The sequence below is a fragment of the Ceratotherium simum genome, chromosome 6 (genome assembly GCF_057802395.1).
Source record: "Ceratotherium simum simum isolate JZ-2026a chromosome 6, ASM5780239v1, whole genome shotgun sequence".
NCBI classification, from domain to species: domain Eukaryota; kingdom Metazoa; phylum Chordata; class Mammalia; order Perissodactyla; family Rhinocerotidae; genus Ceratotherium; species Ceratotherium simum.
In genome coordinates, this window is record NC_141905.1 from 79,642,237 (window position 1) to 79,669,147 (window position 26,911).

At 37.6% G+C, this 26,911-nt stretch overlaps 1 protein-coding gene across 6 annotated transcripts in view; it reads right to left on the reverse strand.

Moving 5' to 3' along the window:
- Window positions 1-26,911, reverse strand: part of ATE1 (arginyltransferase 1) — a 181,783-nt gene that overhangs the window by 31,255 nt on the left and 123,617 nt on the right. For all 6 annotated transcript variants that reach the window (XM_004428140.3, XM_014785809.2, XM_014785808.2 and 3 more), the window contains one exon: window positions 13,326-13,446. In XM_004428140.3, coding sequence (XP_004428197.1) covers window positions 13,326-13,446 — 121 coding nt within the window. The remainder of the gene's footprint in view (window positions 1-13,325; window positions 13,447-26,911) is intronic.

The window sequence follows — 26,911 nt, forward strand, 5'->3', positions numbered from 1 at the left end:
AAGCAGTTTGATCCTCACAAAAAGTCTTAAAGGTTCAGTGGTCACAAAACATACTAAGATCTTAACTTTATGTAGTCTAATTTCCCACTTCATGGATAATGAAACTGAGGCTGCAACTTGTGACCTGCCTAAAGTCACAAAGCTAATGTGTGGCTAAACCAGAACCTTTGTCTTTAGATTTCTAGTTTAAATATGAAAATAATGTTAGTTGGCATTCATGCTCCAGTTATCTGCTACTATATAGAAGTAATGATTAAATATTAAGTATAAATAAAGTTAATAGACTGATTTTGGAAGTTGTGAATGAATAGTCAGAAAATGCTATGAAAGATACCTAAAATTCAACTGGATATAATATCACTCAAATCATTTTTTTGTGTGTGTGAGGAAGATCAGCCCAGAGCTAACATCCATGTTAATCCTCCTCTTTTTGCTGAGGAAGACCGGCTCTGAGCTAACATCTATTGCCAATCCTCCTCCTTTTTTTCCCCAAAGCCCCAGTAGATAGTTGTATGTCATAGTCGCACATCCTTCTAGTTGCTGTATGTGGGGCGCGGCCTCAGCACGGCCAGACAAGCGGTGCGTCGGTGCGCGCCCGGGATCCGAACCCGGGCCGCCAGTAGCAGAGCACGCGCACTTAACCGCTAAGCCACGGGGCTGGCCCTCAAATCTTAATTGGAGTGATTCTAAGAATATGACAATGCAGGATTCCATCAAGTTCAAAGATCTTTCGTTAGATGGGAATCAATGATATATCTTAACACCTAAATGCAATGCAAATGCCAGTCAAGACATAACCTTTTGGGCTTAAAGGATGCAAACTTCAGGGAGTAGACCAAATAATTAGGTAAGGGAACATTTGGTCATAGGCTATGTGACCACCTCTTTGGGACATGGAGTCATTGACAAGGCACTGTAAATAGGCTTCAGTGTGTGTCTTTCAACCTGGAAAAACTCTGAATTAAGAAGGAAAATGTTTGGGAATAAATACCATGGTGTTAATAATAGTGTCAAGAAATCTGAGCATATTTGCTATTTTCTGTACTTGTAATGTTTGATAGAACTGGGCCCATTAGAATTACAATAGGTCATTCTCATGACTTCATTTGTCATCTTAATAATATTAAGTCTTCAGCTGACAGACATGATAAATTTCTCCATTGTTTAGGTCTCTGAGCATTGCTTTGTAGTTTCCAGCATACTGGTCTTGACAAATATATTTCTAAACACTGTATGTTCTTGTATGTTATTGTAAGTGAATTTAAAAAAATATTCATTTTCCAATTGTTTGCTGCTAGCATGTAAAAATATAATTGATTTTTGTATATTAAACTTGCATCCTGTGACCTTGCTAAAATTCACTTATTAGTTCCAGTAGTTGTTTAGTAGACTTCTGGAAATTTTCTATCTAAACAATAATTTGTATCTCCAACAGGAAATGCATAATTAAATAATTGATTTAGACTTGTGATTTCAAACTAAGCAAAAATTTAGGTTCATTATGTCTATAAATTTATTGGATTTATAAGAGTACTTTGTCAGACAATTGAGTTAAGAGGGAAATCGAGGACATGGCATTTATAAAAGAAGTTTTAAAATGTTTAAAGAAATTTAATTAGCATTTTGTAAATGCAATAAAATATTATTCAAAAGCCCCTTAAAAATGACTACAAGACTTATACATTGAAAATAAGATTTGTAATCTGAACTTAAACATTTAAAGAAGAAACAGATGTTACTTCAATGAATTGAATAATAATTTCTGAAATTAAAGTGAACCTTAGAACTGCCTTTCTTGCAAATGAAAATCATGCTCATGGGCACCAAAAACTTAAACACTGAACAGTTAATATCTACATGCCCACAAATCTGAAAATCTACTATATACCTTTAAACGTTGAGATAAACCAGTGTCTTTAAACATTGTAGGTTGTGATCTTTTAGTGGGCTGTGAAATCAATGTAGTGGGTCAAGACAGCTATTTTCTTTTTGATAGAATAGCAAAGAAAATAGAGTGCATCACATCTACAGAGGATAAATACTATTGCATAAAACTTTGGTTTCAATTTTATATCTATACATAACATATACAATACTTGCGTGCAAGTACCATGTACTAGGTGTAGATATAAACTGTATTTCTTTCTATGAGTTGTAGTTAAAGCTGTTTGAAAAATACTAAGATACCCTGAGGATCACCATCTCTACAAAATGAGCTTTTTCTGAAAAACAGTATTCTATTTATTCTCTACCATATATTGATACACAGGAGGCACTTTATCCTGCATTTATGTTCAGGGGGCAGGGGGGTTAGCAGCATTAGAGCTATTTGTAAGTGAAAAGGAGCTTCATTTAAGGACATCACCACTCATCTAAATGGCACCAAGGAACTAAATCTGACGGGTCCATCTTCCGTTAAACAATGAGGCTGTCATCTTGGCTGCTTCAGAGTCTTCAGTAACTCGCACCTTAATTCTACTTTAGCTTCCTAAACTCAAGGCCATAGCTTGTCACACCTTTGAAATAGTAAAATCGGATACTCTCTCTGCACACCATTCCTATCCCTCCAGCCTGTTCAGTTACCCCACTACCCTAGTTCTCAGAGACCTCCAATCCTCTGACCCTTTCTACGACATTTTCCTCTATTTATCCTATCTTTAGTTCCTTCCTAACTGAATTCAGATGCCATTACCATATTTCAACCATTTCTTTGTCAATAGCCTTAAATTCTAGCCCTTCCACTGCAAAAGCCTGACCAGTTCTCACCCTGGAAACAATACAACTGTCTGCCTTCTCCAGGCTGCTCAAGGAGCATCACATCTACATAACTTCACCAGCACTGATTTTAACAAGGACTGGCAATCAGCTGACCTGCCATTCTTCTCTTATCCTGTCACCTCCCCCTTCATCAGCACCGACTTCAAATGAAAAGAAAAGGCATCAGGTGAGAAAGCTCTCACCACACCAATTGTCTTCACTTGCACTTAGCCATTCCTCATCCTCTCCTACAACAGATGAAGGGTCCTTACCATCTAAGGCTAATCTTCCGGTCTGTACTCTTGATCTTTCCCACGTTTCATCTCAGAGATCTTGATATATTGATTTTCACCTCTCTTCTATACCCTTAATCTTTCTCTCCCCTAACTCTTATCGGCTTTTAAAACTGCTCAAACCTCTCCCCTCCTCTTTTTTAAAGGCCTTCCTCCATTAGACTTACCTCTCTAGCTAGTGTCTTCAAAAATCAAATTTGATTATGGTCACTTTCTTAACTTCCACTCAATTTTTAAGCCATGACACTATTTCATTCTCACCAAAACGAAAACAAGTCTTTGCCAGGATCCTCCAAGGATGCTTCTCAAGTCCTCTCAGCAGAATCTGACACTGCTACTGCTCTCCACTTCTTGAAAATGCTTCTTGACCCCACACTCGAATTAGACCCTTGGCCTCTAATGGGGCTCTTCTTCATCTACTCAGCCATTACATGCTGGGGGTCCTCAGAGTTGTCTCCTAGACCTCTGTTCTTCACTCTAGGCAATCACATTCACTTGTAAGGCTCTAGTGCCTCCCAAATCTCTGCCTCCTTCCCAGATCTTTTATCAGAGTCAGATCTCCGTAGTCAATTGCCTCCCCAACACCTCTACTGGATGTCTCCAAACACCTTTAATTCAGCATGTCCAAAGCTGAACTTACCATTCTCCTCCTTCTCCACAAAATCTGCTCCTCCATGTTTCTCATTTCAGAAACCAAGTCAGCAGTAATTCAGCTCGTGTCAGAAGCTATACAACTCTTTTGACAAGTCTCTCCCACACAACTTCGCTGTACACAATTAACTACCCAGTTCTGTGAATCCCACCTCCTGAATATCTTTGCTATCCTTTCCCTCCGTTTCTTTTTTTATTTTTTTTATTGTTTTTTTAATTTTTTTCCCCCAAAGCCCCAGTAGATAGTTGTATGTCATAGCTGCACATCCTTCTAGTTGCTGTATGTGGGACGCGGCCTCAGCATGGCCAGAGAAGCGGTGCGTCAGTGCGCGCCCGGGATCCGAACCCGGGCCACCAGCAGCGGAGCACGCGCACTTAACCGCCAAGCCACGGGGCCGGCCCCTTTCCCTCCCTTTCTATTCCCAATTGTTACCTTCTAGTCCAGGCCACTGTCATCTTTTGCTTAAAGTACTGTATGCAAAACCCTCCTAAACTGGTCTCCCTACCTCCAGTTTTAACTAAGTCCCATTCATTCTCCACATGTGGAGTAGAAATGACAAATCTGCTGATGTCACTCCAGTGCTTAAAACCTTTGCATGGCCTTCAATGCTTTCAGGAGAAAAATCTAAACTCCTTATAATGATTTACAAAGTCCTTTACTAACCAGCTACATCTTTCCACACCTAGCCCCCTCCTACTCTAAACTCTATCTGTCCCCCCCCCGGCCCCAGGCCTTCTGACTATGCTCCTTTCTGCCTGCAACTCTTGCATTCTCTCCTTTTTAAAACTCTAACTTAGATCACTTCATGTAAGAAGCGTTCCTTGCCCTCCTACACCCGTCCAAATCTGGATTGAGGACCTTCATACGTGGACTAACTAAACTACATCTATTACCCCCAATATACTACTTATCACACTTTACTGAAAGTGCTTGATAATTGCGTCCTCCACTAAGTTCCCTGAGGGCTGGAATGAGTAATTTACACCCCATCATAAAGCATAATGCCTGGCTTAATAAATACTTGTTGAGTAAATGATTTTATGAATTATTCAAATTTATGTTTCTAATTCTTGATTGACTTCTCTGATTACTTCAAATTGAGCCAGCATTTTTTTTTTAGAGAGAGAACACTACTTTCTCATGTTTATGGTCCTTACTCTCTCTGCCCCAATGCAACTGACATGGTCAACTGACCTCAGGGACATGCCACCTCATTCTGTACTTTTTCTTATATTAGACACCTCTTGGGCGTTGATTGCCTCTTATCCCCTTAGCCTCACCTCCAACTCATGCTATGACTATAGTGTACGGTTCTGAGAAGGGCAGATTGGCCAGGTCTGTCTCTCTTGCTTCTTGCCTTTCACACACAGCAGCCTACTGTGCCTGTAGGAGCCTGCTCTGCATTTGTACATGTACAAATTGAAAGTGCAGGGGCATTAACACCCAGTAAGACATCATTGACCAGCAGAGAACAGAAACCAGTGGACACATACTTCTTCCTTTGATCACTCAGGCGGCCAATTCTGAGATATACACCAGAAGGTTTCTCAAAGGACTGAACTCCAGTCCTTAAAGTGGTGGATCACACAATAACACATCCTTATATTGTCTTTTCCTCCTTCCCTAGGTCACTCTCCCCAGTCCCCTACTCCTGCTCCTGAGACCCTTTCCCAAATAAATTACCTGAATGCAAGCCCATGTTTCAGGATCTGCTTCTGGAAAGAAACCAGGCTAAGAATCTCTTTAGCATTAGAAATGCTTAGCTTTTTATTCTTGTTTTCTTATTTTGATAGAGGTTAGTAAAGCAGGTAACTTTCATTCTTTCTCTATTGTGAATATGTCCTTCCCACTTTCAGACAAATTTCATTTTATTATCAGTGAACACTCCACAGAAGCATGAACAACTCAAGTGTCCCCTAAATGATGTCTATTTCAAACAAATGGCAGCTAGGAAAATACATTTCTTACAAGAATAGGAATTATACCCCAGTTTCCATGTTAATATTAAAAACGTTTTGCTAGCATCACATAAAAGAATAGTTATAAACAGACCTTCTCATACCTTCATGTTACAGCTTGCTTATTTTTCTGCAGAGACACTAAATATTAACATCCACAAAGCAGAATCTAAACAGTTTAAAAATACCTTGCAGACAAATGCAGACTCTAATCTTACATCGAAGTTGGGTGTGAATGATTTAAGAAACCTTTGGATTGTTATGTCTGTTTTTGGGTCAGTTCCTCCAATAGCTAGCAGACACTATATTGAATATCAAACGATGTAGGTTGCAAAATATAGCATCAAGTATCCTTTAAGAATTTTTCTCAATTAAGTTAATGATTCATGTTCTGTTACTATACAGCCACAAGTTAAACCAAGAATATTTACTGATAATTCACAAGGTTGGAAAATGTTCAATCAATTACAGATTATTTTAAGGCTGATGACAAGCTTGATGACATCCTGGGATACCATCTTTTGCCTTTTCTTTATTACCTTTAATCAATCCATCAATTGCCAGAGATCACCGAATTTATTGGCTAAGCAAAGTTTTTAAATTCTCTACTTTTATTGCCTACTTCCCACATTGGACTAAGTTTTTAAAACTTTTAAATTTGTTTAAAACCAGGCTGCATGAAGATAATCAATGCTTACAGAATTACAATGCTTTTGGGTACTAAAAAGTTTTTAGTTTCATTACAATAAAAAAGCCTTGTCTACATGTCTTCTCAAAATTTTCTCAAGTAGAGAGTACTAAAAGAACTCTATTATTACCATCAATCAATGATAGTAATCTTATTTTTATATGAAAGTACCTGAAATCAATGCCTTCCAACTCTGATACATAAGCGTCCACTCCATCTATAATATATTTAATGCCTAGAATTAAGATGCCACAAAGCTCCCTAACACATAAAAACAAGTAACTCTCTACAGCTTTACCAGGTATTATGGTGCACAGACTGAACCTCTATGTTAAGATTCACATTTTTACACATTCTGATGTTTCTGAAACCCAGATACATCTTATAACTGTGGAGTCTTGGTCTAAATAGCAACATTTTTTCTTTTTCTTAGTGGTACATAAAATAAAGGACTTAAAATTGATGATGTCTCACATTCAACAGAACATCATAGTTAAGCCAGCACTTAAACAGCAGGTATGGGCTTTAGTTTTATTCTTTAACTGACATTTTGGACAACCTTTTCATTATATAAAAAAATACCAGTTTTTCATTCAAACAAACAAAGTAGCACTGTAAGATGTCACATATTAGAACCAGGCAGAACTAGCATTTATAGACATGTTTGAAGCATCATGATATTTTTGAGCCTGCTGGAATGATACTGAAATGATTTTTTATTATTTATCACAGGATTAAATAAAAAACTGAGTGACTATAAAAGGAATGGTTTATTTAAAAAATTTTATCTATTCTATAAGAAAAGAGAAGGGGATCAGAGAAATATATCTTTAATAGCTAAATGGAAATCTTCAGTCTACTTTTCAACCCTTAAAGAGTTGTTTCAGTCTGTCTCTGGCCAGGTTCTCTAACAATTTTCAGTTACTGGCTCACTGCTCACGCATGGCTCAATGAGCAAAGACTGGGTGGTAAAAATTTGTAAAACTGTATTTGTAAAGTTTCTCTGCAAGACTGGCTTTCAAATATTCTTAAAAGGGCCAGCCCAGTGGTGTAGTGGGTAAGTTTGCACGCTCCACTTCGGCGGCCCGGGGTTCACAGGTTCGGATCCCGGGTGCAAACATAACACACTGCTCATCAAGCCATGCTGTGGCGGCTTCCCATATACAAAATAGAGGAAGATGGGCATAGATGTTAGCTCAGGGCCAATCTTCCTCACACAAAAAAACAAAGAACCAAAAAAGGGAACAGTCATTGACAACTGTTGAAGCTTACCTTAATAAGTCTTAGTTTCACATTTTTTAATAGAAAATGCAAATAATAAAGTTATAATACCTAGTCTTTTGCACAAATATTGTACGAAAGACTTGTTTTTCTACTCCTTAGTGTCCTCATTAAAAGACCATGCAAAGTAGGGAAATCTAGTTTCTAATTTGTAAACCAGGAGTTGTATGAGCACTACACTAACATTTGGATAAGAAAGGATATCTCTGAAAAGGAGGTAAGTGAGAAAAGAGTAATAATATAATAAAGTGATATTTTTAAGTGGTTAGTGAGTCAACTGAAAAATTAGGAGACTGTAACTGTCTACATTTTCCATATCGAAACACATTCTCCAGATTCACCAAATATAAAAACCAAATTTCCAAAGATGTTTTCTTGGTTTGATGCCTGTCTCCTTTAGGACATGTAGTAGGCTACAAGTGGCTACATCCAAGCACCACATCTTTATTGGCAACAAAGAATATATGTTTATTAAGTATCCAACAATCAACATCATGCATTTTTGCAACTTCAAGTGGGTAGGTGAACCTCAAATCTAGACGTGAAAACAATTTTAACCCACAGAGGTATTAAAAGAACAACAGTTTAATTATACATCTAAAACAATTAAGAAAGACGCTGTCCGCTTAATCCTAAATTATCACTGCAGCACATTTTTAGGGGCCCTAGGAAGTTTTGGTAGATTTGCTTTCTCATTAGGCATTGTTTCCTCATGATTAAGACGACATTTTGACTGAGGTATGCCCTTGTGAGGGACCATATACACAACATGCAGGAAGTGACACCACGCTTGGAAAAACAGGCAAGTGAACACAGGACAGAGCTCTTTCTGAACCTGGTTACTTCATACACACAGGCCTAGTCAGAGTGGGACTTGTTTTTTCTGTGGGCATATGTGACAGAAACTATAGAAGTATCGAAAAAATGCCAGGGAACCATATCAACAAGAAAGAAGAATGGAGTAAAGAGAGAAGACAAGAGACAAATGAAACAACATAAAATAACACAGATTAGAGCCTTAGAGTTTCAGGAGATTAAACTAGGAAAAATCTTCTTAAATTAGTTCAGATTTTCAGCAACAGCTGGGAAGAGTTAAGGTGTCCTAGAAATTCTCTAACCTGGATAAATGCATAAAGGACTAAGCTAAAATTTGGTGCTGTTATTGTTAAAGCAAATTTAAATTTAATATCCTTACTAATATTTATGATTTAGTTACATTAGAGACAAATTAGGAAATTTCTTACAGACATTTCAAAAATATGTATAGAAAAGAGAAAGTGAAATCTAGACAAATCTCTGGTAAAATGTCTACTACTGAAATTATAAGAAGAAATAGAAATAAAGATCATTTTAATTAGCACCTTTGAAATAAATACTAAAAATAAGTACTTACAAAAATTATAGAGTAATACTTGAATTAAAATTATTTAAAATCTCTGATTAAAACAAATATTAGCTGTTATATATTAAAACAAATAATATCTGAGGGGTCAATGCCGAAACATTCAATTATTTTCTGAGGATAAACTGAGGTAACATGGGAAAATATAGGATAGTGCTTGGGAAATAGCACATGCTCAATAAAGTTTTAATTTTTTGTAAATCCAGAATGAAAAAGATTTTACTACCAACAATAAATAACACAGTATTTGTCAACATCATTAAGAGTCAAATCAAATCATAGTTTATCACGGCTTTAAAACCAACTCCAAAACATCTGGTTTACTCTTTCAATGATCCTTGTAAAACATCTATATTAGAAACTGCCTGTATCACGTAAGTTTGCTGAATGATCAAATTAACAGTCAAGGAGTTTTAATCTTACTAAAAGTAAGAAGCAACACAAAATATTAAGTAAAAACAACAAAAGTGTGAAGTGTTTAAGCAAAATAAGTCAGACGGAGAAGTCAAATACTGTATGATTTCACTCAGAAGTGGAAGATAACAACAACAACCAACACCACCCAACAAACACATAGAGACAGAGATTAGATTGGTGGTTACCGGAGCGGGAGGAGAGAGGGGGGAGGAGGGCGAAAGGCGTGACAGGGCACACATGTATCGTGATGGATGGTACTTAGTCTTTGGGTGGTGAACACTCTGCAGTCTACACAGAAATTGAAATATAATGATGTACACCTGAAATTTATATAATGTTATAGACCAATGTTACCTCAATTACAAAAAAAAGGTGTGAAGCATGATTCCTGTTTTGTTTTTTAAAAAATACAGATATATGCATAAAAGAGATCAGAGGGGGAGCATAAAAATATTAACGATTATTGCTATATGACAAGACTCTGGGTCATCTTAATTTTCTTCTTAGTAGTGGTTTTATGCATTTGGACCAATTTTCTACTAGTATTCCCAGTAAATATTTTTAAAAAATAATTTAGGGGCCAGCCCCGTGGCTTAGCGGTTAAGTGCGCGCGCTCCGCTACTGGTGGCCCAGGTTCGGATCCTGGGTGCACACCGATGCACCGCTTCTCCACCCATGCTGAGGCCGCGTCCCACATACAGCAACTAGAAGGATGTGCAACTGTGACGTACAACTACCTACTGGGGCTTTGGGGGCAAAAAAAAGGAGGAGTATTGGCAATAGATGTTGGCTCAGAGCCGGTCTTCCTCAGCAAAAAGAGGAGGATTAGCACGGATGTTAGCTCAGGGCTGATCTTTCTCACACACAAAAAAAATAATAATAATTTAAACAAAAAAGGTACAATGTAACTGTGATGTAGAATTTTTGAAATCTATACATATCCAACTATAAATTTAAAAAGAAATCTAAGAGACTTTTACTTAATCATTTGAGAAACTTTTGAAATCCCTTCTTTAGAGTAGGCAGAAGTTCTGCATTAAAAAACAAAAGACCTATTTATGAACAAAAGGATGTCTTCAAAATTTTCCAAGTTACTTCAGTTTGTCAGCCCCTCCTCCCATAGTCTGGTAAAGCAGTAAACACAATAGGTTTTTATTGTTACACAGACTTCCTAGTTGAGCAAATAGGCATAGAACGCAAAGCTCTAAAATGTAGGGGTTTGGGGGGGTGTCAAGGGCAGGGAGGAACAGGATTTCCAGAGGCTTACAGCAATTCAGGATAGGGGAAAATGTAATTTTTCTGACAAGTGGCCATTGATGCACCTTGTGGTCAAACTGTTTTACAGAGACCTATGGCGATCAGCTGTGCCTTTTCTAGAGTAACTTAACTACCGAACAGCTGGGAGGAGAAACAAGATTTTGTGAAGAAAGCACCATGTCGACTAGCAATATTGCCCATATTAAGCTCTGTATTTTTTGTGAGTCAGATTATGGGTCATGTAAAAGTAAAACTGGCCCCAGAGAAGAAAACAGTTTCTCACAGATTGCCATTCAAATCTCAAACGACCATGTTTCACAGCATGCTCGATACATTCCAGCATGTAACTGCATTTTAATTTCCTAAAACCACAGGATATAAGTCTGATTTCAAATAGTGTCTGGACTGTGATATTCAATACTGATAAAACTGTATGGTGTTCTCTTGCAAGTTCCAAAGATTCAGCATATGGAAAAGGATCTTCATTTTCTTCGAAGCACTATTCTCAAAGAAATTCACCCCTCTGACTTTTGTAAATGAATCCTAAACAATGCATATGAAGAGAGAGAGCTATTGCCAGAAGAAATGTAACTCAGATTACAGGGAAAGCACACGCTCTATATTCCTCACTCACCAGGGTGTAGGACACACTTGACAAACCGGTCAACACGAGACTCAATTTTCTTTGCCATGAAATGCTCATTAGTGCTTACTTTGGAAAATGGATTTAAAATCTATTAACGTGAGTGAATCTTTACTGGAATGTCCACTCTGCGTGGAAATTATTCAGTCACCTTTTCAATTTTACAAAACAGGGAGAGTCTGTGATTGCTTTAATCTCTAAGTATTATATAAGAAAAGAAGCAACCTTTCAAATAGATCAAAAACTTTTTGAGGGGAGACAGCGGATAAGTATATGCTTTCCTCTAAAATACTATTGCCTTTCGCTCTGAGCCTGGCTCCAAGACTAATTGACAAATTCAACATGTTTGTTTTTAAGCAACATATCTGTTTGTTTCATCCATGAGGTGCAACTTAGAATGAAATGATGAAATTCTGATTAACAATTTCAGGTGCAGGAACTAAAAAGTCCTGGTCATTCTATAAAACCTAAATATCTAGAAAACCTGGGGCTAACTTTGGGTGCCTAGGGCCACTCTTCCTCAGATTCTAAGGTCATCATGTGTAAGAATTGCCCACTCGATTTCATAACAGCTTTTCAAGATAACAAAATACAATGGTTTATGAATAATTTTTTCAATAAGAAAAAACCTGATTTGTGAAAAAAAATGCACATCTTAGAACAGAAGAAATTACTGCATTTCTTTCCTCCCCCTATGTCTTCCTACTTGATTTTTCCATTTACTCCCTTCCCCTCCCCTGGCCTTTCCATTTCTCTTTCCTTCTTTTGCCCCAAACTTAGACCATGGGTGGCTAGTAGAAAAATGTTTGTATTGTTAAGAAGTGTGTGTTGGGTATCTCCTCTGGTGGGTTGTGAGGACTCAAAGGTCAATGAAGCACACATGGAACATCCAGGAACTTCAGTCTGGGGGAGACACACACGACAATGTAATGTAACCCTGTAACCCGTCACGAGAGAGAGCATCACACTGGTGCCTGATTAAAAAGCCGCAGCGGAATGCAGTGAGGATGAGGAGGGCTGTGTGGAGGAGGACTGCGCGTGGGATCTAGACAACAGGGAGGTGAACAGAACTGCCATTTTATTCGAGAGAGGGATCAGAGCAAATAAAGGCATATGCAGACAAAAGCCTGAGGTATATATGGCATAATTTGCCCAACAATCACCAACACAACAATAATAGGGGGTTACTCTCAGCACGTCTGTCTTATTTTAAACCTCATTACAGCTCAATATGGTAGGTCTTATTACTACCCTAATTCTGAAGGCCAGGAATCTGAGGCCAGGGAGATTATTAAATTGCCTAAGGGCACACAGTTTACCTGCTGATGATGGGACCAGGGTCTGAATGCAGGAAGTCTGACTCCAGGGCTATACTTTCACTATCTGTACGTACCACTTGAGCACAGAGTATCTGAAGGAGAATCCTAAGAGATAAAATATGTCTGGGGCCACACTGGGCAGCAGATGGAAGAAAGGACAGAAAAGGAGAAGCATCAGAGATGTAAAAAGAAGTATTGTTATAAAAACCCACGGCAGCCGGTTGGCCCTTAGGAAACCATTCCACAACGTTATTCACTCCAATTGGTCAATATTTCTATCTTCTCTACATTGGCTAAATAACCTAGTGAACAATTTTTATGCACTGTGATAGCCGTAAAAGAGATGGCTAACGGTGTCAGCCCTCAAAGCATGTAAAAACTAACCTAATGGAAGAAGCTGGGTCAGTAAGTAGCACAAGCACATGAGGTTTCTGCACTCATTTGCAAAACTGTGAGTGTGAGTGTTGTGTGTGTGCACATGTTGTATCTCCCTCTATCTTACAAACACATACATAGACACACACACACATGCAGGCACGCATGCACACTCTACAATATATAAAAAGCTACCTGGACGCTGTTAAGAGCCACAGCCACACACACGTGGATTCTAAAAACAAAACCAACCATTTCCAGCCGAGCTGTGCTTCACACATACCTGCTTCTGGGTCCTGGTTGAAACGGCAGTACTTTGAGTTCTCAAGCGAAGGCAGGCACTGCTCAATGGGTACCCACACATATGTCTCAGGACACAGCAAATCAGAAGGTCTATACTGACCCTACAGAGAAGTGAAGAAAAAAGGCACAGACATTACTAAGCAGTAACTTTCTGGTTACAAGGCTCTAGAGTGCCAGGAAAGGTTTTAATCACAAATTTAAACAAAGTCAACCAGAAACAGCTCTACTGTAAATACTAAATGACTCTATTAGTAATTGCTTTCCCACCTCAAGAATGCACACATGATTCAAAGGCTCTCTAAAAGTCATACATAACCACTGGCGATGCCTGTGTTGATTTGGAAGATTCGATTTTCTACTTTCTTTTGGAAAAAGTATTTAAGATACGATTCTCGCTGAGTTGATTGCTAAGAATACCCAGTTCCAAAATCTCGTTTTTAAATGCTAGTTAATAACAAAGTGAAATTTCTTTTCATATATGAAAGCATTATAATTTATATACGACATGAACTTATTTTCCAAAATGGAATTTCACTCTCCCTAGTCACAATTTTTTAATTTTGTAGACTCAGTTGATAATATTCATTCCATTCTAATGTAGTAAAAAGTACTGTCTTGTCCACATCCTTCCATGAGCAATCTAAACTGATGGATGTAAATAAAGATAAGTTTAAAAAACACAGAAATTTCAGGGAAACAGCTGTGATAATAATCCTCTAAAGTTTCTTTTATATATTTATAACTCACTTATGGTACCCCAAATCCAAAACAAAGACGATACAATAGATGCTGAAGAAAAAAATCATTTGCCTAAGGGTAATTTGGTAGACAATTAACAGATGATGGTACAAATTATGTGAAATCATTTAGTGAAAATTTTCAGAAATATCAAAGTTAATTCAAATTTCAAATGTCTCTTCTCTAAACTTGAAAATTCAAAATTCATTATAGAGGTTAAAATTTAGCACAGTCATGCGCTGCATAACGATGTTTCGGTCAATGATGGACCACATATACAACAGTGGTCCCATAAGATTAGTACCATAGAGCCTAAGTGTGTAGTAGGCTATATCATCTAGGTTTGTGTAAGTATACTCTATGATGTTTGTACAATGAAGAAATCGCCTAACGACACACTTCTCCTAAGATACCCCCATTGTTAAGAGACGCATGACTGCACAGTGTTTCTCAATTTTTTTTACTACAACATATAGTAAGAAATATTTTACATCACAACCTAGTAAACATATGTACAAATATAAAACTAGAAACAAATCTTTTACTATAGAATGCTTACCCACGTTATGTAATCCTTTATTTCCTATTCTACTCTATTTCATTTTTTTAAAAAAATGATGCTCTGGAACCACCAAAATTTCTTTCACAAACAGTAAATGGGTCACAACCTCAGAGTGTGAAAAACACTATGTAGTGCAAAACCTTTACAAAGAATACTGCTGCTTAAGGGCTGAGCGCTGTTATACAGCTTTACATCAGAGAGGCACCCTATAACCAGCCTGCTATTTGCAAGTCACTATTTGAAGTATCACTTAGATATAAACAAACACCACGCCCTCCCGGCATTCGAAGCATTCAGAAGTCTGTAAGCTAATGGAGGAGGCTGTACCTAAACAAAATGTGCACAAATTAATTCCTGCTTGAGAGGCTGGGAGAGAATTCAAGGAGGATATGGAGGTTTACTGGGGACTTAATAGATTGACTGGATTAAGTTTAGGGCAGGATGAAAAGGAACAAGAACAATCTAGATGGAGAGAACAGCACAAACAAAGATGCTGAGTTGGGCCTAGTACAAGATAACTCTGAGGACTGGGAAATAGCAGGGCATTGCAGAAATGGAAAGTTAGATCGGGACCAAATAGTGTGGGGCCTCAAAAATCATGTTTTGGACTTGATTCTCTATGAAATGGGAATGCCTGCTGGCTAAGAGAGAAAGCATGGCAGGATGTAGACCAGAACTCAGGTCTCTGACTGAAGTTCCGAGAGTGTTCACTGCATTTGCTGACACCTTACGGCCCCAGAGCAGTAAAGGTCATCCATAAGGGGCAGCTCCAGGTGGTCCACATACTCACCTAACATTAAAATTCTAACATGGGATTCTTTAGAAATGAATTAATAATTTATTTAGTAAGTGTAATAAAGCCAGATATTCTACTGACACCTATCTTATCAAAAGCAATGTCATTCTCTCCCTTAACTCAGAAACTGTTTTATTGGTGGCAAGGGGCAGCATGATGTGATACTGTCCATATTATTAACAAATCTGAAAAACTAGACAGCAGTCTAAAGCAGTGGTTCTAAATCTTTTTTTTTCCTTTTGGGTTACAGACAATTTTGAAAATCTGATGCGAAAAAAAAGCTAAATATAAAAGCTCAAGATATAAAACTTCTAGAGAAAAAAAAGGAGTAAATTTTCTTGACCTTGGAAGTATACAAAGATTTCTTAGCACACAAAAGACATTAACTAAAAGAAAAAAACTGACAAATTGGATTTCATGAAAACTACATACTGACTTCAAAAAGTTTTTAAGAAAATAAATAGGTGGGGCCGGCCCCGTGGTGTAGCGGTTAAGTGCACGCGCTCTGCTGCTAGCGGCCTGGGTTTGGATTCCGGGCACACACCGATGCACCACTTGTCAAGCCATGCTGTGGCGGCGTCCCATATGAAGTGGAGGAAGATGGGCACGGATGTTAGCCCAGGGCCAGTCTTCCTCAGCAAAAAAAGAGGAGGATTAGGCATGGATGTTAGCTCAGGGCTGATCTTCCTCACAAAAAAGGGAAAAAAAAAAAGAAAGAAAGAAAATAAATAGGCAAGTCAAAGACTAGGAGAAAATATTAACAAAACATTTATTAGAAAACAGATTTGTATCCAAAACAAAGAATTTAAAAATTCAATAATAAGAATAAACAATGCAAGTTTTTAAAAAAGGCAAAGACAAACATTTCACCAAAGATAGGTAAATGCCTAATAAGCACATGAAAAGATGTTCCACATCAGTTACCAGAAATTCAAATTAAACCAGAATAAGATACTACTGAATACCCAACTAGAATGGCTAAAATTAAAAGGACTGAAAAACAAGTTTTGGCAAGGATTTGGACTATCTAGAACTTGGATACTGCTGGTTTAAAATGGTATAACCATTTGTGGAAAAATTAATATTCTTATACATATATAATCTGTGAATATGTCTAGGATAAATTCCTTGGATTGGAATTGCTAGGTATAAGAGCTTTAAGTTTTACAGCATAAAACTATTTTCCATGAAAGTTGTGCCATTGTACATTTCCATCAGCAATATTATGTATACAAGTGCTAATTTCCCCACATCCTTGTCAACACAGTTACTATCGAAACTTTTGATCTTTAGCAATCTGAGAAACGGCGTTTCACTGTAGTTTTAATTTGCGTTATGTATCTTTCCATATGCTTAAAGGAATTTGTATTTTCTTCTCCGTAAAGCTGGCCCATTTTGTTGCTAGATTTCTATTAATGGAAAAGCTCCATATATTAAGAAAATTACCACTGTGTGAAATACACTGTCCCTCCTAGCTTATCTGATACGTGGCTCTATGCCATGCTTCTTTTGCCACGTGGAAATCTCATAAGTGGTCAAACTTTTCTTTTTTTGTTTTTTTGGTGAGGAAGGTTGGCTCTGAGGTAACATCTGTGCCTGTCTTCCTCTACTCTGTATACGGGAGGCCGCCACACATGGCTTGACAAGCGGGGCATCGGTCCGCACCCGGGATTCAAACCTGTGAACCCGGGGCAGCTGAAGCAGAGTGCGCAAAGGTAACTGCTACACCACCGGGCTGGCCCCTTATCATGTTTTTAAAATGGCGTCTGGGTTTTGCAATATAATTATAAGGGCCACCTTCACTTGAAGATTATAAAAACATTTTCGTTTTTTTTCCTAGTACTTTTATGGTTTCATAATTTTATATTTACATTTACGCTCCATCTGGAATTTATTTTGGTATAAGATAGAAGAAAAGGATCCAACCTAACTTCTTTCAGATGTTTACCAAGTGGCCTCAACATCAGTTTTCGAACAACTGTCACTACCCCTACTGATTTAAAATGTCTTTTTGATAACATACTAACTTTCTATATATGTTTAGATCTCTTTCTGGACTTTCTATTTATTCTGTTATACTGATCTGTCTACTCAGGTGCCAGTGCCACAGAGTTTTAACTATTAAAGCTTTATATTTTAATATTTGATAGATCTAAACCCCCCTCATTGCTCTTCATTTGCAGAATTTTCTGGCTCTTCTTGCTTAATTATTCTAGGATTCTGTATGTACTAAAATAATATTACCAATATGAACAAGGAAACAGTAATAAAATGGAATGGTATATCTTGTCTATTGCCATGGCAGAACATAAAAGAAGAGAATCCCAATCTCAAGAATGTCTAGTAAAAAGAAATATATGTATCACCTTAAGTTAAAATAAAAAAAAAAAACAAAATAAAACCCAAAACATACAAATGACACCATCTTCTAATTTAAGGAGGAACTGAAAGATGACTGGCTAAGATGCAGAGATCAAATATTTGGGAGGGAGGATTAGGCATCACCTTCTCAGGTTAAAACAGACACATTCTATGCAGATTCATCCACAGCCACCCGAACCCAGAGCCTGGATTTAACAACGATGCTGACAATCAAAAACATTTGGTCAACGAACATTAAATGAATCCTGACTCTGTGACAGGCACCAGGTGCTGGGACAAAAAGATGTATCAATGCACACCTCTAGATAATCCAGTCCATGGGGAGCAACAGATGGGGACCAAGATGAAGTACACATAAGAATATATTAAGTGTGATCATGCACAACTGTCCAAAGTTCCTAAATTTTCACAATGTTCTTTTAAGGCAATACTTGCTCACAACAGTAGGTCAGATATTTTATTTTTAACTCTTTAAATACTTAGTTTATCTCGGGGCGGGCCCGGTGGCACAAGTGGTTAAGTGCACGCGCTCTGCTGCGGTGGCCCAGGGTTCGCCGGTTCGGATCCCTGGTGCACCCCGAGGCACTGCTTAGCAAGCCGTGCTGTGGCGGCGTCCCATATAAAGTGGAGGAAGATGGGCAATGGAAGCTAGCACACAGCCAGTCTTCCCTAGCAAAAAAAAAAGAGGAAGACTGGCAGATGTTAGCTCAGGGCCGATCTTCCTCACAAAAAAAAAAAAATACTTAGTTTATCTCATTGAAAAACCATAAACGTACACATTTTAATTTCTGCTCATCAGCCAAAACCAATTTTTAGATTAGGTTAAAACATTACTTTTCTCCATATACAGGCTTATTTCAGTGCTTCAAATATTTTCTTAAGCCATCAAAGAATGCAGAGTTTTATGAAATAAACCACTTTGAAATGTTATGCTTTCTAAACTTAGCTGGTTGAGAGTTCAGTGACCAAAGTGCTTACAGCTCCATTTAAAGTCACCATCACACAAATGAGAAGCACAGGACTTGAGGGCTACCCCGCCTTTTCAGCTAGGGTAAGAAAATGAGAAATGTCTGTATTAAGAATGTAATTACTTAAGGATTTGGACATACTTTCCCGTCGTCAGAAGAAAAAATATTTAATCAACCTCTAAGTACATTCATTCATATTGGAACAATGGGGTAAAAGCAGATTAATCTTTCCTAGGGTGCTGACTTTTTGTAAATAAGAAATCTGAGTTACTACATATTTCTAAAGTACTCAAAATTTTGAATGTAATTGGTCTGACAGGGCTTATCTTACAATTTCTTTAGAGCATTTTTCCAACTTGATCCACATTTTAGAAGATGAGCTCTAGACTCCCCAAGACTGTCTCAAGTACACCACTCTACAAGGACAGCCCTATAGTGAAATCTTAGCAGGCAAGAGCCCTATGTCAAGAGGGAAGGCTACAGGACAGGATAATGGAGTTCAAGATAAGATGCCTGGAAAAGGTAAAGGCTATCTTCTAAAGAGCCTAAAAATAGAGGAAGGCACGTATATTTTTTATTATTAATTAAACATTTCTGGTGAGGGATAACCACTCAACTCAAAGTCATCAAAAGGAAATCAGTTCAGCAAACTCTGTGATCCGTAACTTCACCAACGGTTACAGCTTCTGTAACTTTCGTATATTTTGACTTGCCACAGAAGAGTGAATGTTTTGCTCAGAGTATGACTGTAGTATTCAATGGTTTTATTTTCTTTAAAGAAAACCATTTAGACTATTTGTAAAACCCAAATTATACTATACTTTCCCCGATTAAAAAGAGAAAAAAGTAAAATATGGTCATAATATTTCAGTCAACTTTACTAGGCTGTCATAGATTGAAATTTGAGGAAATGCCAAAGTTAAATCTAAAACACTGGGGAAAAAAACCCCAGCTAAATACATTTCCTGCTCTATTTCTATTAACAATAACTGCTTCTTCTGGAAGAGGAGATCATACAATTTTGATTTTTGGTCAACAGAATGAATAGGCATTCTTTTCACTTGCATGCTTTTAGACCATAATGTGAAGAGCATTTGCACATTCATCTAATTTTCTACCCTATATAAGAATCACAAAATAAATTATATGGAGAATATCTTGGCTTAGCAAAACATAATAGAATTCAGCCTAAAAATTAGATTCATTTTGACAGCCAGAGGTTAAAAACATCTCACTATCATTTCTAACCAACAGTGAACAAAGGTATCTAAAGTACATGTATAACGAGTATCTGGAAAAGTTTGATTTCACAAATCATTAACAATTTCAGCAAGGATACTTGAAAATAGATTAACATTCTTTACTTCTAATGAAAACACAGCCAACACCACTAAGAGACTTTCCCTCAGTTAATGTATAACTAGTTAGAAATCTGAATTTTCAAAGGCAAAACCTACATTAAGTAGATGGAAGAGGGGCAAAAAATGGTTCTAGCAAGCCCCAGCAATCAAATTTTTTTGAGATGTAATTCACATACCAGAAAATTCACCCTTTTAAAGTATACAGTCCAGTTGTGTTTAGTATATTTGCAAGGTTGTGCAATCAACACCACTACCTAATTCCATAACATTTTCATCATTCTAAAAAGAAACTCTGTACCCATTAGCAGTCACTCCCCATTCCCTCTCCCCCAAGTTCCTGGCAACCACTAAATCTATTGGCCATCTGTTTTCAAATGGGTTATTTGTTTACATGGCCACGCTTCCTAATTGAGGCACAGGACAAGCCAAAGCCACGACAAGCCTACGAGGCCCTAAGTGAGGTGGCCCACGTTACCTTTCTGGCCTGTCTTCTACTACTTTCCCCTCCTCCATCACGCACCATGGGCCACCCTGGCTTCCTGCCGCTCCTGGAACACATCAGGCCTTCTCCCACCCCAGGGCTTCTCACTGACTGCTCTCTCTTCCAGTCTTACAGATAGTCCCATGACCAACTCGCTCATCCACTTCAAGTTCTTGCTCAGATGTCTCCTTCTCAATGAAGCCCACCTATCCCCCCCCTACTATTTTTCTTCCATAGGACTTATCACCTTCTAACACTCTTGTTAATTTACTTATTTATTATATCTATAAGAAACTCCTTGCTAGAATGTAGGGTCAGGGATGATTTAGCATGATTTGTTCACTAACATATCCCCAGACTTGCTCAGTAAATAACTGTTGGATGAATGAACAATGAATCTGGTCCACCCCACCCTCCCTTTTCTATTCCTTCTCTGAACACAGTAGATGTTACTTTAATACACTATGTCTCACACATTAACATTGCACACATGAACCAATCAATACCAGCTGAATTTGTATTTATGATGCAGCTCCACCATATTTTTATTGTATAAGAATAATTCCCAACCTTTGGGAATTCAGTGAATTATCATCGAATACTAAAAGTAGAGTACATTATCATGACAGGATCTGTACGAGTTACCAAAATTAAAAAGGGTGTTCTCAAGAAAGATAGAAACTGCCAGTTCATGTCAATTTAGTTTTTTGTCCTCAAAGCTGAAAATATTTTTCCTTATTTCACTGGCATACACTTTCTTTTAAAGAAAAGCATAGCTTTTCATATTAAGTTTCATTTTTAAAAAAGGAGAGGGAAATAAGACCTGAGAAAAGCCCTCTTATCTCTTCAGAGTTGAGCAGTGCCATTTTGCTAATGACAATAACAATAATAATGAGTTCTCCCTGTTTGTTAAGAACATAGTCCTCAACAATTTTACATATCATCTGAGTTAAATCTCTGAATAACTTAAAAAGGTAATACAGATAAAACAATAAGATCATGTCCTGGTAGTGATGAACTCAGAACTGGACACCTGATTCAATGGGAATAAGAGAATGGCTCTTTCTACACCTAAATTTAAAACTATTCACAATTCTTTAAGTATTTTCAAAATAACTTCCAAAAATCCTAAAAATCACAACTCAGTTCAATACGCACAAGCGACTCTGCTCAGTAACAAGGTGAAAAGATGAAATGAGCCTTGTGAGGCCTTCATCGCCTGCTGGGGGAAAAGGAGGCTATTATGCTCCAACGACTTTCGTAGCCAGTGATAAATGCAGGGTGGCGGGTATGAGGTGCTATGGAAGCATAAAGGAGCCGCAACAGAAGACGACATGGGCCACAAAACTGCGAGGAGCAACCAGGACTATAAACAAGCTGTTGGTGGAACACAAAAGTCAAACAAGCAGCTTTCTCTGGAGATTCCTCAAGAGACCCCTTCTGCAGTGTGTCTTAAAGGCTGAGCCGCACTATGTTTGGGAAAAAAATTAGGCACTTATCTAAAGCAAATACAGACCCCAGACCTACACAGCTGTCTCCCTCCTGAGCTCCCAAATACATGCCCATCAAAACTTCACCAAACAGGAAATGAAACGAAAAACCACTGTTTCAGCTCCACAGATTGGTATGCGTTCCTGTGTCTATATGGTTTGTGGAAACTTCAAAAATAAATGTATCTTCAGCTTTACATTCAAAATGTTAAAGTTAGGTTAGTTATAAAGAGTAACTCCATCTTTTCACTGAACAAATGCCAATTTCCATAAATTCAAATTTATTACCAGTAGGTATCTTTCTTTTTAATACAGAATGATGTATTCGAAGCAACTCTCAAGTTCGTGAATGCATCCTGCTGTTTGTAACCTTGTATTATCTGGAGAAATATTATGAAACCTATAGTTTTAAAATTACATTCTGGGGTCTTTTATCTTATTACATCTTCCTATATTACTATAGAAGTACTTCTTACAATTGAATGTATAATTGATCAAAAATAAAAGAAAAGCTTATTATTTGTTTATAATGGAAAATTCCCTATAACAATCATGAAGAAAGGACTGAAATGACTACCCCTTTTTAAACAAATTCACATTGTTAAAAGGTCCACTCTTTGATTATATTAAATCCAGAAATACATGATTTTAATTTCTAAAAGGTTTTAACATCTTTTTAAAATCTTCTTTTTTTTTGGCCTTTATAAGAAGACGTGTGAACCCCTCTGCAATCAGGACTACATGTTTGCACACCTGATATATAAGAATTCTCTTTGAATATTACATTTTTCTTTGTATGAGTTTAAACAATATGCAAATGAGAAGTTATTTTTTTAATTAAAGTTAAAGGATTTGAGACTGTTATTTTTCTCAGGAAAAAAATATTAGAGAAAAGTAAGGACATGCTTTCATATGATATTCACCCAAGTTAGCATTCTTGGCTTTTAATTGGAAACATCTGGGGATGGGCTTGGCAGATTGCAATAAAATTGAAGTTACCAATTCACACTCTGCCATTTTGAGGGTATTTTGTTTTTACAGTTTTCAAATTAAAACCAAAAGGACTTTCCTTTGAACTCTGGTCCTGAAGCAAAGATCTTTATGAGATTTCACTCTCAAGAACACTTTATAAATATTTTGAAAAATATGAAGGATTTCATAAATATTTGAGAAGAGGATAAACAGAGTTTGTTTTGAAAGTTCAAGTTAAATTAAAATCTAAGAACACTAAAAAGACAATATTATTTAAATACACACACACATACACGGTGAACACCAGCAGCACTGAACAAAAAAGATTAACTGGACATTCAAGTTTTTTATCAGGTAAAGTTGATGTCGCTATCCCATTTTTCTACAATAAACCTACTGATTTTACTAAAACCAATTGCTTAAAGAGAAGCTCCAACACTACATAAACAAAAATACTTCAAAATAATCTATTACAGTGGACTGTACCTTCAGAGAAAGAGAGTAAGAATAAGGGCTTATTAAATCCAGTCTTCTCCCTGAAAGACAAAACCAATGGAATCCCATCCACAAAGTACTACAGCAGACCCCTTGCCCCCTGATTTCATTACATAAACAGAGATTGACTTTATCAGTCCCCAAGAGAGTGCTTGAGAAGTAACTCTAGCTGCTCTGTTTTCAGAAACTGCGTTTGGATTGTGCCACGCTCAGTTGGCGAGGTGAGCTGAGACCACTGAAGACAAAGGGCCTAAACATCTGAATCCATTTGTGTTCCTCAAATTCTGAAAGCCAACAGATGTACTCCATGTGCTGCTAGGCTAAGCTTTGAAAATTTAAAAATACATATTTTTTCCACTGACAAACAGAAAGTGATGGTATTCTGTGTTTCTTTAATTAAAATCCAAGGGTTCGCAAAGACTCCAGGACTTACTTTAAAGCTTCCTTAAGGCTGGGCTATTTATTTTACTATTAGCAAATAATAGAGAATAAAGATTCTAATTCAGTTTTAATCACAATCTTTGTTTTTATTTTGGAAACCCTGGGTTAATCTTTTTTCTCCTAGAAAATACAAAGAAAGCTTGTGAAGAAAAGATTCAGGGAGTCAACTTACAGCCCAAATTTAATTTCAAACTGAAGGGTCATAAGTTGAAATGGATGAAGGAAAAAAAAAAAGAAAGAAATAGAATGAAAGATGAAGACAAAGGAAATAATATAAGAGAAAATAAAAAAGTAAAATCCAAAGCTTAATTTCTGTTAAAGATTAAATATTCATATGAATATTCATGTATATGTATATGTATGTGTACATTAAACTTGGCCTTCACCGTATTGGTAAGAAAAACAATTTACGTGTTTGCTTTTTTAGGCTATTGCTTGGAAAACGGCATTTAGAATCACTGGTTCTGCCACTGCCCTAGGTGAAGCCATCCTTACCTGGATGGCAGTGAGAGGGGCTGATTGCAAGTTTTCCCCCTTGAATCCATCCTCCTATGGCCGTTGGACAGAACTGATTGTGTAAATTCTCTATTTAAAACCCCTTACTGGCTCTCCAATATCTATAGTAAAGTAAGATTTTACTATAGATATTGGATACTTACTACTAAGATTTTACCTTTTAAAAGTAAAAAGATTTCACAGGCCTTTATAAGATAGTGTTTGTAATTTTAGCTATAGCTGATGAGAAATTACACAAGATAAAAAGCCACTACAAGTTTATTAGACAGCCCTGGTGGTCTAGTGGTTAAGATTTGGCGCTCTCACCGCCGTGGCCCGGGTTCGTTTCCGGTCAGGGAACCACGCCACCCGTCTGTCGGTTGTCACGCTGTGGCGGCTGCATGTTGCTGTGATGCTGAAAGCTATAACCCTGGGATTTCAAATACCAGCAGGGTCACCCATGGTGGATAGGTTTCAGCAGAGCTTCCAGACTAGACAGACTAGAAAGAAGGAGCTGGCCACCCACTTCCAAAAAAGCTGGCTATGAAAACCCTGTGAACAGTGGAGGAGCATTGTCTGATACAGAGAAGGTGAGAGGATGGCGCAAAAAGACCAGGCAGGGTTTCGCTCTGCCGTACACAAGGTTACTACAAAATCCACTTGATGGCACTAACAATAACAATTCATTAATGCTTTTAAATGAGTTTGAATTTTACTAATCACAACAGAACCTACATATGTTTGCAAAATAACAGTTCTGTACTCACATGCTTATTAGTCTATACCCACAATGTGCATATGGATTTACAGACTTCTTGCTCCCTGGTTTAGGGATACCACATATCTCGAGTGTATGGCACAAGATCTGCTTTCAGCCTACTTTCCTACCCCCAGCACACTCACCCCAGGGCACTCACAGCTAGGCACAGGCTGTTCTTCTGCCTGGGGTGACTACTCATTTGGTCTAAATGCCTACTGCACTTTTGAAACCGAACCTAAATGAGGCCTACTCCTTCTTTAACCAAGCTTTCCTTGGACTCTGCTTCACCTCACCACCAATTGGTCTCATCCCCAGGCAGAATCATCCCCTGTGCTCTCATTCCTGCAAGTCAACAGGTAATTATTAAACACCTGCCATTTGCCAGGCTCCATGCTAAGGTCCTGGGCATGCCATGGTGAACAATAACACTGGCAGTTTCAGTTCTCAGGGACCTCTTAGTCTAGAAGCGGAGATGACTTCAAGGAAATAATCATACAGAAACATATCATTACAAAGTACGGCAAATACTATGAAGAAAAAGCACATCAGCTAGTACAACAGGGAAACCTAATTTAGACTGGGAGGCTCAGGACTGGCATCTTTAGGGGATATCTGGGTTTCTACAGAAATCTATTCTAGAACTTAACACAATCTACTGGAGTTGTCTGTTTACATGCTGTGCTTCTCTTACTTCTGTAATATCACCCCTTCCCACTCCACGATCCCAATTTAGAGTTTCCTAAGAGCTGGGAATGCATTATTTCTTTGCATTCCTTGTACCTAGGCGAAATTCCTTGCATGGACCTGAGTTCTCAATAAATACTTACTGAATATTTACTGAATTAAACTAAATTGTGTCAAACTGTATTCCTTAAAAATAGAGAATCAGGGCCGGCTCCGTGGCTTAGCGGTTAAGTGCGCGCGCTCTGATGCTGGCGGCCCGGGTTCGGATCCTGGGCGCGCCCCAAGGCACCACTTCTCCGTCCAGCGCGAGGCCGAGTCCCACGTACAGCAACTAGAAGGATGTGAACCTATGACATACAACTATCTGCTGGGGCTTTGGGGGGAAAAAAATGAATAAATAAAATCTTTAAAAAAAAAAAAAAAATAGAGAATCAGATAATTTTCAAATTAAAAGGGCCTTAGACTTCCCTAATTAGTATCGTTTCATTTAATACTAAAAAAGTTGGTGGGGAGAGAGGCAGAAAAGTTAAGTAACTTAAGGCCAATTACCAGCAAGCCAAGATTAGCTCAATCTCAATATTTTGTTAAAATTCCCAAGCTAAAACCAGACAAAAATATGAACATCTTAAGTGTGTTAGCAATATCCTATGTTCTTGTTTATGAAGATTTGCCAAATTAGAATCATTTAGAATCTGGCCCCTTTAAAAATATTACTGGCTTTATTTTTCAACATTCATTTTCAAATTGATATGCCATGAGTCAAACAAACGCTAAAAACAGTTCATGACAAATACACAGCTTTAATAAAGTCAGTAAGCTCTCTATGATTGATCATGTCTCTAACTGGAGCTATTATTTTTTTTCAGTAAACATTTTTCAATGCCTGAAAACCTTAACCATAAAAGTCTGTTTAATTACACTCCTGAGGGAAATAAGAAGTT